The 13,637-nt window shown below is 56.5% G+C and overlaps 1 protein-coding gene across 1 annotated transcript; it reads right to left on the reverse strand.

The window, feature by feature from the left end:
* Nucleotides 1-2,381: 2,381 nt before the first annotated feature.
* On the reverse strand, nt 2,382-5,604 carry DUSP2 (dual specificity phosphatase 2). Its single transcript, XM_027554563.1, has 4 exons — nt 4,450-5,604; nt 4,214-4,335; nt 3,409-3,628; nt 2,382-3,277 (listed from the first exon to the last, which is right to left on the reverse strand). The coding sequence occupies exons 1-4, from the start codon at nt 5,261-5,263 to the stop codon at nt 3,063-3,065; spliced, it is 1,371 nt and encodes a 456-aa protein (XP_027410364.1). The 5' UTR covers nt 5,264-5,604; the 3' UTR covers nt 2,382-3,062.
* Between the last annotated feature and the right edge of the window lie 8,033 nt (nt 5,605-13,637).

Consider the following 13,637-nt stretch of genomic DNA (forward strand, 5'->3'; position numbering starts at 1 on the left):
GGAATGGGGAATTGTTTAATGCGTACAGCGTTTCAGTTTTGCAAGACGAAAAAGTTCAGGACATCTGTTTCATAATAATGTGAATGAACACTCTTAACATAAAGTGCACACTTAAAAATAGTAAAGATGGCACATTTTGTTACATATTTTTACCACGATTGAAAATTTTTTCACAAATTAAAGGAAGGAAGGGAGGGAGAAAAGAAGGAAAAGGAAAGAAGGGAGCGGCTTCTCCGATGGCTTGGTAAAGAATCTGCCTGCAGGAGACTCGCGTTTGATCCCTGGTCCGGGAAGATCCCACTTGCTGCTGAGCAACTAAACCTGTGCTCCAGAGCCTGGGAGCCCCAACTACCGAGCCCACGTGCCGCAGCTACTGGAGCCCGCTCACTCTCGAGCCTGTGCTCCTCAGCAAGAGAAGCCACCACAATGAGAAGCCTGCACACCGCAACTAGGGAGACCCCCACTTGCTGCAGCGGAAAAAAAGCCTGCACAGCAAGAAGACTCAGCACAGCCAAAAATAATAAATATTTTCTAAAAGATCCTTATCTGCAAAGTCCCTTCAAAAAAAAGAAAAGAAGGGAAAGAAATGCAGTTTGCTTGAAAGGCAGACTTAAGAACAGGGAAGGGAGGGTGGAGGGGGTTGGGGGGTGAGGTGGAGAGAGGTGGGATGGAGCTGGGTGACGGCGGGGTAAGCAGGGGCCTCAGTCCCCTGTCCTGCTGCCCCAGATGGCCCCCCATCCACCCCGAGCTGGGTGTGGGGGTTGTGTAGACAGAACCAAACAGACCCACTCAGGGCCTGCAAAATCCCTGAGAACAACCCCTAGCTCTGCTCAGTCTTCACTGGAGAGCAGCTCCCCCACCCCTAGAGCAGAGGGCACAGTGCCCGGGGGGAGGGGGCCCAGCGGGGTGGGGGAGGGGCACGGCAGGTTGGGGGTGCGGTAGGTGGGGCGGTGTTCCTTCCGTCTGAGCACAGGGCTGAGCAGACCACAGGTCCTGCCCTCCCGAGCATCCAGGCTGGCTGAGGCGCACAACTACACACCTGAACACCTTCCCTTCCCGGGTCTTCAGAAGCTAACATTTCCTGAGCACCTACTGTGTACAGGTGCTGAGCTAAGCCTTTACTTGAATCGACTCACTAATTCTCAGTACCACCCTGCTCGGCGGGGGCCAATGACAAAACCCCATTTTACAGACCAGGAAACTAAACTCCAGAGAGGTAAGCCACATCGGGCCCTTAACTGTCAAACTACACTGCCCTCGGGTGTATCCTGCCGGACAGTCAGAACGCCCGCAGTAAGACCCAGCATACTGCAGAGGTGGCCCTATACTGAGTTTGGAAGGACAAAATAGTTAGCCAGATGACACTCTGAGGCCTAGGAGGATCAGTGTGGAGGCTGACTCAGGACGGCTGCTCACTGAGCTGTCCCCCAGGGCCTCAGTACCCCTGCTCTTTGGAAAATCACGGCACCCCCTTTCCAGCACCCTCTGCTGCTGGCTGGGCCCAGGTCGCATGTCTCCCCAGACATGCAGTCCACTCTGGGCACATAACTCATGCTCAGTGAAGACATGCTAGCTGGCCGGTGTGAAGAGCAGCGAAGCCCACCCCAGGCCACCTGTCCTCCCCCCAGACATCAGGCCACATGCTTTCTGGGGACAGGAATGAGCCCCGGTCACTACAGGCATTCTGAGGCCGGGAGACCCAGCCCAAGGATGTGGAATAAGAGCTGAGGGGCTTCCCTGGTGGCCCAGAGGCTAAGACTCCACGATCCCAATGCAGGGGGCCCGGGTTCCATCATGCCACAACTGTGAGTTCACATGCTGCAACTTAAGATCTCGCATGTCACAACCAGGGCTCCCCAGGTGGCACTAGTAGTAAAAGGAACCACCTCCCAATGCAGGAGACACAAGAGGCGTGGTTCCATCCCTGGGCCAGGAAGATCCCCTGGAGGAGGGCACGGCCACCCACTCCAGTATTCTTGCCTGGAGAATCCCATGGACGGAGGCGCCTGCCTGGCTGCAGTCCACAGGGCTGGACACAACTGAGGCGACTCGCCACACACACACACACACACACATACACACGCTTCAGGGAGGAAGTGTGACCAGGGCAAGGCTGGGTCCAGCTCTCAATAGTACACAGTCTTCTCCCAAGATCAACGCTGATAACTGGAATAAGGCTGGAGCCAGCCTTCCAGAAATCCCCGCTTTCGGCTCTGCCTGGAAAAGAGCACCAACAGGGGGAGGACCAGGCTGGGAGGTGAGGTCACCCCTGCACCTTCCTCCTTCCATTTCCCAGACTCAGCCACACAACGGAAGGTGAGGTCTGCCTAATAAACAGCTTTGAACACTTCCCCAGGCGTTGACTTGAGACCAGACGCTTGTTTCTTAAACAAAACAATATTTTATTGACACATCCTCAATGTTCCGTATAAATATAAAGTGCTAAGTTTCCAAACCCCCCCACCCTCCCCGCTGCCCACAGGGCTGGGAGGAAGTGGAGGAGGGAGTGTTAAATGTCAGTTGAACACAAATAACTTTCCAGCGCCAACACAGGCGTGAAACGCTCCTGCACACACACGCAAGCAAGAAGTTCAGACACAGCATCGGCGTCACTTCCCTGAGCCCCGGCACAGGGCTCAGGCTCCAGGCCCCGGGGTGGATCACCCCCTAGAAAGGGGCCCTGGTTGTCACAGCTTGTTCCTTAAAGCCCTCAGGCTGCCAAGAGCTCCAACGGGGTGGTGGGACCAGTGGGAGTCGAGGGTGTAGAGTCCAGTTAGTTTCTGCCAGAGGACAGGGGAGGAGGGAGGCAGACACGCCCTCCAATCTCCTTCCAGGATGAGGATGAGGGCTGGCCCTCAACCCTCTAGCAGAAGAGCACCAGGTGAGAAAGTCCAGCATCCCTGTGTTTCCAGCGCCCCCACCTGGAGGCTTCTCAAACTCCAAAGGGGCAGCTGTCCCTGAGATGGGAGGCACAGTGGGGAACTGGGGCCCCAGCTGTCCCCAGGAATCAGACAGCTTTGAGCACCTCCACCCCAGTGGAGTCAGCATGGTGGGGCCCGGCCTCAGTGACAGAGCACCTGAGTCTCAAACTGCAGCAGCTGCCCCATGAAACTGAAGTTGGGGGAAATGACTCCCCGGCGTTGCTTCACAAAGTCAAAGGCCTCATCCAGCCGCACGCGGCGACTCTGTATCAGGTACGCCAGGCAGATGGTGGCGGAGCGCGAGATGCCCGCCTGGCAGTGCACCAGCACGCGACCCCCACTGTTCTTCACTGAGTCTACAAGGGAAATGGGGAGAGGGGAGAAGCGAGGTCAGACGATGACGGAAAGGTGGGCAGAGAAGGCGACAGGTGCCCTGCCTCCTCCCCTGAAGCCCCGACAGGCCCCAGGGCTGTGGCCCGCCTCTTACCAATGAAGCCAATGGCCTCTGGGAACCAGGCACTGATCTCCACCATCTGATTGTCCTCCACAGGGATGCTCTTGTAGCGCAGGAGGCCCTCAAAGTGGTTGGGGCAGCTGGCCGAGACGTTGAGCACGGCGGTGATGCCGCAAGCCCGCAGCCCCTGCAGGTCTGACGAGTGGCTGCAGCTGCCCAGGTACAGGTAGGGCAAGATCTCCACGGGGCCGCCCTGGGCAGGAAAGAGGGACGCTGGTGAGGTCTCAGCCCTGACCCACAGGGCTTCAAGCCTTCCGGGTGGACAGAGACAGGGCAGACTGGCCTGGGCCAGAGGAGCTCTTAGCTAGGGATTACTGGTCAGGAATCAGACTCAGAACACAGAGATACACACCCACAGATACACTCTTCCCCCCAAACCCCCCAGTTACACTGCTCACAGGACATACACAGACTCACAGTGGTGCACACCAGCAATCCCCGCCAGGCACACCACAGCTGTGGTACCATTTGAGAGCAGACACACACACACACACACACACAGCCCCTACTGGACGGACTGTGGACATGGACATTTGAGACCAAAGACATACACACACACATACATACACACACACACACACACACACACACACACACACCCTATGGGACTGTGGACGTGGACATTTGAGGCCAAAGACATACACACACTGGTGACTGTGTGTGGACATGGTGACAAGGTGACTGTGGACATGGGCACACTCCTGCGTCCAGAAATGGCAGACTACCCTGCACCGTGGGGTGGGCGGGACACTGACCACGAGCCCTTATCTCAACTCACCTGGTCATAAGAGGGAGCCCTGGAGTCCGATCGGCTGTTGTCGTTGTTGTCAGGCGTCATCGCGGGGACCGGGGACTCAGAGCACAGATCGGGGCAGCAGGCTTGAAAGCGATCGAAGCCTCCTGCAGGGAGGACCAAGACACGGTTAGCCGGAAAGGCCAGCCTGGGGTCGGACACCCGACGTCCGCGGGCAGGGGACGCGAGCGGGGGATGTGGGCCGGCAGGCCGGCGCTCACCTGGCAGGAAGCACACGGCGGTGGGTCCCGCGCGGGTCTCGTGCAGGAGCGCGGCGAGCAGCGCGTGGGCCGGGCCGTCAGGCGGGAGGTCCGCCACCGAGGCGCTGCCCTCGTCCAGCACCACGGCCCGCGCCAGCTCCCCGCGGGCCAGGCGCGCCCGTAGTGCGCGGTCTGGCAGCAGGCAGGCGAGGGCGGCGGCGGGCGGGCCCCGCGCGCGGCGGCGCAGCAGCGCGTTCCAGGGGACAGGGCGCGCGGCGCGCACGTGGCGGCGGCAGAAGGCCAGGAAGGGACGGCAGTCGAGCACCAGCGTGCGCTCAGCCTCCCGAGGCTCCCGCAGCAGCGCGCCCAGCGCCGCGCAGTCCAGCTCTCGCGCCGCCTCCAGCCCCATGTTGGCCCTTGGTAGCCTCCTTTCCCCTCTTCCCGTTCCTCTTCCTCTCCTTCCCCCTCTCCCTGCGCGCGCTCCCCGGGCTCTCGCGGCGGCCGCACTGCCCCAGCCGTCTGTTCTGGCACCCTCTCCAGCGCCGTGGTTTAAGTAGCCGTGGGCCGGCCTCCCGGGTCGCCAAACAAGGGCAAAGCAGGAAGGCGCCGGTGCCGCCCCCGCGGTCTCACGCGGTGCGCAGGCGGGGCGGGCCCGGGACTGGGGCAGGCTCGGGGGAGGGATGCGCTGGTAGAGGAAGCCGGGGACCAGCTCCGCAGGGAAGGTGTTTGCCCAAATACCCCCTCCCACCTTGGCGCCCCAGGGCTCTTTCTGAGAGCTCCCACCCCTCGACCTCACTCTGGGCCTTGATGCCCCTTGACTGGCTTTCTCTCCCATTTCCCTGTCCCTTTCCTTCCCAGAGCCTCCCCACTCCTAGGAATCTGTTACTACAAAAACTGACTTTTTGTAGAAAAAGTCAGCGGGTATAGAAGCCACCTGCAATGCAGGAGACACAAGAGACACGGGTTCAGTCCCTGGGTCGGGAAGATCCCCTGGAGAAGGAAATGGCACCCACCCTAGTAATCTTGCCTGGAAAACGGTATGGACAGAGGAGCGTGGCGGGCTGCAGTCCATGGGGTCACTCTGAGGCATTAGGCACGCTGTTACCGAGGGTGCTTTCCTTGGTGGCTGGGGACCCACGCTTTGTTGTGCCGTTTCTCTTCTTCATCCAGACCCTGTGCAGGAGGAGCTTTATACCCCGCCCCCATACCCCCACCCATTTCATGGCTGAGACCGGCACTGCTGCTCAGAGGCCAAGCGAGGCCAGAAGGTCATCCTCGGAGCCCAAGACCCAGAGCACTGGCCTGAGGAGGACCCCTGAGCTGTGGCGTGGGGCGGGCAGGGGACCTGTGATGACCCTCCAGTTATTAGTGGAGTGAGGTTTTCTCCCGTGGAACTCAGGGAAACCCCAGGGCCCAGGGTGAAGCACTTCCCCAAGTCGCAGACGGGCCCTGAAGGGGAACTCAGCTGACGCTGCTGGGCTGTCCCTGGGCCTTGTGGGAATTTCACGAGCCTCTCCAAGGGGAAGAGGGAGAAGAGCTACCTGAATCTGCCTCCCCCGCCCCATCACTCCCCGTCAGAGCCCTCCAGAGGCCGGCAGCAGGGACCCAGCACTGGACTTGAGCGGGGCCACGAGCAGTAAGACTGGGGAGCCCTTTAGTCCACATCCTGCCCGCCCCCACCTCATCTGCCAGCCCTCGGGCGGATGTGGTGAGCCCCAGGTGTGCGTGAGGGTCTGGGCCCCTGGACTGGGGCCAGCAATGTTGGCAGCTGAACTCCGCAGAAGCAGAGACATTCAAGTGTGTGGGGACAGTGCTCTGTAGTGGGAGCTGCCCCCACCCCCACCCCAGCTGCGTGGGATTTCAGAACCCACTCACCAGGCTCCCACTCAGGGCCTGTGTAAGAGCCTTCCAATCCTGCTGGAGACCCCTACGTCTAAACTGTCTTGGAGGACTACTGCCAGGCCCCGTTGCGGCCCCCCAAGCCCTCCACTTGGCTGGTTAACTCAACTCTTCCCAGTGATGTGTTGATGTGTCTGTGCATTCATCACATGTGTTCTGCAATGCTGGAGACAGAACCAGTAGCTTGTGTGCTGCGAGGCAGGGGGATGCAGCGGAGAGGAGCCTCAAGGACTCCAAAGATTCCTGGGGCAGGTCACCTTCTCAGGCCTCAGTGTTCCTACCTGTAAGATGGGAGCTTATAATAGACCAACTGCTCACCCACACTGGTCCGAAGGCTCTGAGCCTGTGCCATGGCCCGGACACCCTCAGTTCTCCATCCCTCCCTCCCAGGCCAGTCTGGAGGCTGAGATGGCAAAGCCCACAACAGAGCCAAGGAGTCTGGGCCACAGATCCCAGCAGCTGATATGGGCGCTTATCCTTGGCATCAGCCTGGTGAATGACTTAATGGTTGACTCCGGGGGCAAATTACAGAGCACACAGAGGGATAGTCAGGTCCCATCTTGCTGACCCATGGGCTGGCGTCACCTGCTCTGCTGGGAGCCACGGACTTCCAGCTCCAGGGGAAGAAGCCGACAGGATTGGCCAGCTGGGGTCCTGGCTCAGAAGTGAAATTCAGCCCAGCCACATAGGGGCTCCAGGACTCCTGTGCTGGGCTGAGCATCCTCCCCGCCAGGGCGCCAGCCATGCCGGGAGGCCCCATGTGGGCTTGGGGATGGGAGCCTGTTGGTGAAGCTTTGCGGGGCCCTGCCCAGCCCTCTGGTTAGAACCAGTGACTTCTGCCCGAGGTGATTACACCCTCTGTCTTTGGGGCTGTCCCCTTTTCAGCTCTGGGACACAGACTCAAGTAGGCCTGACTTAGCCACGAAGGAAGGGCTCACCTTGGCCCCTTTCTTCTATTCCCAAACTAGGGAAACCCCCACCCCCATAGGGGTGACAGCCCGAGCTCAGGGTGGGAAGAGATCAGGAAGAGGATGGAACCCACGTCCCACCCTCACTTCTGCTCTGACTAAAGATCCCCCCACCCTGGGTGAGTCATGGCCCTGGGATGGCTCTCCCCCATCTGCCACCCCCTCAAGGACCACCATGCCTGGCAGAGAGGAGGCGGGGCTCTGGACGCGTAGGTGGAGAACAGTGTGAAGAGGGGTCTCAGCCACACTGGTCCCCCACAGACTACAGGTCCTGGAGGGAAGGCCCCAGCCCTCTCCACTAGGTGGTAAGGTGACAGCAGGGGCCAGGGATGGGGGTTATGGTGGGTGCCATACCCAGAGGTTTTGGGGGGTTTGTTTTCCTGGCCTGGCTGTTACAGAGCAGACAATATCAAGGAGGTTTGGGACTCAGCTTTTCTTTTATTAAAATCCCCAACTGGAACAAGTGATGATCCTGTGTCATTCTTGTTTGTAACCATCTATTTTGGCGGCTCTTTATGTGTCACTAGCCTCCTGCCTTTGGGGTTCCCCATCTGCCCAGGCCAGCACATCGACCTAGCTCCCCCGCCCCCACCCTCCTATGCAGAGAGGCTTCCCTTCCAGGGGCGCCCAAAGCCCTGTGTCTGCGTTGTGTTGTGGCGTTTTGTGGTGGTGTTGTTTTCCTTCGTCCTGCCAAACCCACACCCCCAGTTGGTGCCCCTGGGGAGAGAGGAAGAAATGAATGGTGTGACTACAACCCTTAGGCCAGGGCAGGTATGAAGGTGAGAGTGACAAGTGACAGCCACCCCCAGCACACCAGAGCGAGCCTGTGAGTCACGGTGACGTCAGGCTTCCGGTGCCAGGCCCCTGCCTGAGTGGCGTGGGGGCCACCCCCACAGGCTCCTGCCGGACGAGGACAGTGGCTCCGCGCCCTGCGAAGATGGCCCTGTCTAGCGCAGTGGGGAGGGCAGGGAGGGGCCATTGAGGAAAAAGTCCCCGCGGGCAGCCAGCCCTCAGCAAGGCAGACTCAGAAGTGGCCCGCAGGTGGCTGAGGGGACTGGCGTCTGTCCCCATGCATGTGTCCTGGCACTGGACGCTATGGATGCATCAAGAAGAAAGTCTCCTAGAGAACAGGCTTGTGGTTGCCAAGGGGGACGGGGAAGGAGGAGGGATGGATTGGGAGTTTGGGGCTAGCAGATGCAAACTGGTATATATAGACAGATAAACCGCAAGGTCCTACTATACAGCACAGTCAGTTCAGTCACTCAGTCGTGTCCGACTCTGCGACCCCAGGGACTGCAGCACGCCAGGCTTCCCTGACCATCACCAACTCCCTGAGCTTGCTCAAACTCATGTCCATCGAGTCAGTGGTGCCATCCAACCATTTCATCCTCTGTCGGCCTCTTCTCTTCCTGCCTTCAATCTTTCCCAGCATCAGGGTCTTTTCCAATGGGTCAGTTTTTCACATCAGGTGGCCAAAGTATTGGAGTTTCAGCTTCAGCATCAGTCCTTTCAATGAATATTCAGGACTGATCTCCTTTAGGATGGACTGGTTGCATCTCCTTGCTGTCCAAGGGACTCTCAAGTCTTCTCCAACACCACAGTTCAAAAGCATCAGCTGTACAGCACAGGGAACTATATTCAATATCTTGTAATAACCCATAATGGAGGGACTTCCCTGCCGGTCCAGTGGATAAGATGCTGCACTCCCAGTGCAGGGGACCCATGTTCAATCCCTGGTCAGGGAACTAGGTCCCACATGCCCCTCAAAGAGCCTGCATGCCGAAACTAAGACCCAGGCGAAGTGCTAAGTCTATTCAGTCGTGTCTGACTCTTTGTAACCCCAAGGACTGTAGTCCACCAGGATCCTCTCTCCATGGGATTCTCCAGGCAAGAGTACTGGGGTGGATTGCCATCTCCTTCTCCAGGGGATCTTCCCAACCCAGGGATTGAACCCAAGTCTCCTGCATCAGCAAGTAGATTCTTTACCACTGAGTCACCTGGGAAGCCACTATACTTCAATAAAATACATTTTTTTAGAAAAGAAGAAGGTTGCCATTTGGGACTGATGTGACTTTCATGCCTCTCAAAGATTTGCTTTTCCTCATTTTAACAAAGGCTCCAGAACCTTCTCTAAGCATCCACGTCCAGGTCACACATTCTTTCCCATATTTATTCATTTCCAGTCCCTCACTCAGAAAATATATGTTGGGTACCTGTTACATGTCAGGTACTGTTTTGGGTGCTAGGGATATAGCAATAAATCACAAACCACTGCCCTCAGGGAGCTGACCTCATTGTTTGAATAACATTAATTTTTGTGACTATGTTGTATTCATGGTTATACACCATGAATAATGACAATAGAGTAATGATATGGTTTCCTTTAAAAATAAAATTTAGGTTTGTAAAAACAGAGTTGAATGGTACAGATGGTACCCATGCGTGCTAAGTTGCTCCAGCTGTGTCCAGCTCATTTTTGACCCCATGAACTGTAGCCCGCCAGGCTCCTCTGTCCATAGAATTCTCCAGGCAAGAATACTAGAGTGGGTTGCCATGCCCTCCTCCCAGGGATCTTCCCAATCCAGGAATCAAAACTGCATCTCTTATGTCTCCTGCATTGGCAGGCAGCTTCTTTACCACTAGCACCACCTGGGAAGCACGAAAATGGTACCCAAGGATGTTAGAAAGTGTGATGCAGGGAGGAGATGCCAGAGTCTTTGCCAAGGAAAGCATCTGTGTGGCTGCTTCCAGCTCTGGCGTGGTGCACTTCTGTGGGGGCTGCTTCTCCCCCCTGCCAGGGTCTCCCATCCAGAGAGGAGCCTGAGGCACGAAGGGAAGAGGGGGCCAGGCCCTGAGGAAGAGAATCTGGAAAAGCCAAACCCATTGCCAAGGTCAGAGCTGGCGCCGCCACTTAGGTTCCCTTCTTGCTCCATGGGCGTGTTCATCAAGGGGACCTGGGTTTAGCTGGACCCCAGGATGTGCCTGGGCTTGGAGTCAGAGGAGACCCTCCTCCCCTGTCTCTTCCCCTGGCACTCACCCACTCCCAACACACCCTTGGCCCCCAACCCATGGCCACCAGTGATTAAATGGGTCCCATTCCCACCTATTGACCAGAGACGCCCTTGGCTTGGGCCCAGGTCGCCAAGAGGGGATGGGAGGTTGCTAGGGAAGAGCTCTGTCACTAGTAGTAACTATTGGGCAAGTGGTGAAGGATTCTCAGAAATGTGACCACACTGCGGTCACAGGGTCTGTGACAAGAGAACTCCCGGGGCTCCCCCAAAGCCAGGGCTGGGTACGGGTTGAGGGGTGGCAAAGGGCCTTTGAGGCCCAGAGGACCCAGAGACTACTCCTTTTTCCTTTCTCCCCGACACCTCAACCGCCACCGAACACCAGGCTGAACCTCCCCCTTGAAGACCAGCAATACCAGGAAGAGTGGGTGAACAACGGCAGCAGTGGTGCCCATCAGGGAGCCTTGGCTCGAACACAGCTGGGCCGCTTGCTTGCTGTGTGGCCTCGGGCAGGTGACTTAACCTCTCTGCACCCACTTTAAACAACAGCGACACCCAGCACCACGCTAGGCATCTTCTAGGCATTGCTGCATCTATGCTTAAAGCTTGCGCTTCACTGGTGGCGCAGATGGTGAAGAATCTGTCTGCAATGAGGGAGACCCAGGTTCCATCCCTGGGTGGGGAAGGTCCCCTGGAGAAGGAAATGGTAATCCACTCCAGTCTTCTTGCCTGGAGAATTCCATGGAGAGAGCAGCCTGGTGGGCTACAGTCCATGGGATCTCAAAGAGACAGACACGACTGAGCAACTTACACTTTCACTTTTCAAGCTTAGGGCTTGGGGGCAGCATCGTCTCCCTCACTTTGCAGACAGGAAAACCGAGGCCTAAAGGGGTTATGTGGCTTGAACGTAGGCCACACAAACTGTCAACAGGAGCTCTGGGATAGGAACCTGGGCTCCAACCACTAGACCGCGCTGCCTCCAGGGTCTGTTGTCTGCCCCCCGCCTCCGATCCGCTTGTGTCTGCCCCCACCCTCCCACCAGGGCACACCTCCTGTCAGCTCTCATCTCCCTATATCACGACAGCCACACAATGAACACAGGCTTGCCCTGTGCCTGGCCTTATACTAAGACCTTGACAGGAGTTATTGCATTTAAACTGCAAATACCCCAAGGGATGGGAATGACTGACACTCCCATAACAAAGGGGGACACCAAGGTAGCGAGAGGTAGCTGACTGACCCAGACTGTCACAGTTAGTAGGTGGTGGCGCCAGGGGCTGAGCGCGCGGTGACGTGTCCCTCCTTCCTCTGGGTTCCATGTCCTCCCCAACCTGCTCAGACTCTTCCCATCTGCCTCCCACCCTCACCCAAAGTCCTCCTATCTCTGTGCAGGGCTCGGGCCACCCAGGCTGCTCTCTCGCGAGACCTTGCTCTTTTTAGGACCGTGGGTGCTGTGTCCTCAGCTCAGCTCCTTGGGGACGCATGATGCACAGGCCGGGGAAGCACGGGGCACAGCTCACGCTGGGAGCCCCATGATGCGTCTCCACAGATGCGGTGACTTGTCCCTGTGACTCCCAGCCAGCCCTCAAACAGGAAGCTGACTGCAGAGGAAGGTGAAAGCCCTCGTCACTGGACAAAGGTCAGCGTTGGCATGGAGCCCTGCGGCACCCCTCGCCCGCCCCCTTGCCCTGCTCCAGGGCAGAAGAGGTGACCTGAGGTCCCCGGAGCAGAGGATGGGTCTAGACGCAAACATGCCAGCATGGGAGTGGCCGACCCCCCTGCAACCTGTGAGGGGAGCTGGATGTCCTGGGTTCAGGGGTGAGCTCTGTCACAGGAGAAGGAAGCAGGGTCGAGAGAGGATTGCATGGGAGCTGGGGACACAGGATGGATGAACAACACAGTCCTAGTCCACAGCACAGGGTTAGATTCAACATCCCGGGACAAACCGTACCGGAAAAGAATATAAAGAAGGACACACGCATAGATGGATGACTGTGTCACTTTGCAGTATAGCAGTAATTAAAATGACATTCTACTTCAGGGATTTCCCCGGTGGTCCAGTGGTTAAGACTCCACACTTCCACTGTAGGGGCATGGGTTCGATCCCTGGTTGGGGAGCTAATATTCAACATATCGAAAAGCACGGCCCCCCCAAAAAAATCAACTAAACTTCAATAAAAAATAAATAAATAAGAGACATTCTTCACTAAAAAAAAAGCAAGCTCTGCCAGCACAGCGGGGAGGCCCTCGGCTTTCCTCAGGTGCTAGCGTCCAAACACTCACTGGGGACCTAGAGCCAGGCTGCGCCCTGGATGCTGGGCCAGACCACAAACAGGACAGATGAGCTTCCTGCCCTCATGGGCCGACCTTCCAGCGGGGAAACAAAACCTGGGTGAGTAAAGTTTAAAATGAGATAATAGGGATGGGGATGGCGAAGAGAAATACAGGTGAGGGAGATGAAGAGACACACATTTTCAGTTGCAAAACAACTGAGTCATGGGGGTGAAATGTGCAGTGTGGGGAGCATGGTCGATATTTATGTAATGCCCTTGTCGGGTGACATGGTGTAACCAGACTTGTTGTGGTGATCATTTTGAAACGCCTAGAAATACGGAAGCTCCATGTTGTGTAACAGGAACCAACACAGTGCTGGAGGTCAATTATATTTCCAAAACAAACACATAAACAAACTCAGAGAGGAGAGCAGATTTGGGGTTAACCAGAAGTGGGGAGTTGGAAGAGGACTGGATGAAGGCAGTCACAAAGTATAAATTTCCTGGGACTTCCCTGGTGGCCCAGTGGTTAAACCTCTGTGCTTCCACTGCAGAGGCATGGTTCGATTCCTGGTAGGGAACTGAGATCCCACATGCCGAGTGGCTTAAAAAAAAAATTTTTTTTTTAAAAGTTCAAACTTGCAGTTATAAGACAGATAAATAAGTACTAAGGTTATAAGGTCCAGCATGATAAATATAATGAACACTGCTGCATGTTAAATATGCAAAGTTGCTAAGAGAGTAAATCCCAAGTTCTTATCCCAAAGAAAAACATTTTTTTCTATTTCTTTAACTTTGTATCTGTATGAGATGATGGATGGTCACTAAATTTGTTGTGATCATCGTTTCATGAAGAATGTAAGTTAAATCATGATGCTGAATACGGTGAATGTATACAGTGCTGCATGTCAGTTACGTCATCGTAACACTGCAAGAAAAAAATGAGATGACGTCATACAAGGGCAGGCGCTGCGGATGACACCCCAGAGAGGAATGAGATAGAGCTGGGGCAGGCCTCGGGGAAGACTGCCCTTGCAGCTGTAACTTCAGGGATGAGAAGC

Source organism: Bos indicus x Bos taurus, chromosome 11, assembly GCF_003369695.1.
Source record: "Bos indicus x Bos taurus breed Angus x Brahman F1 hybrid chromosome 11, Bos_hybrid_MaternalHap_v2.0, whole genome shotgun sequence".
Classification (NCBI taxonomy): Eukaryota; Metazoa; Chordata; class Mammalia; order Artiodactyla; family Bovidae; genus Bos; species Bos indicus x Bos taurus.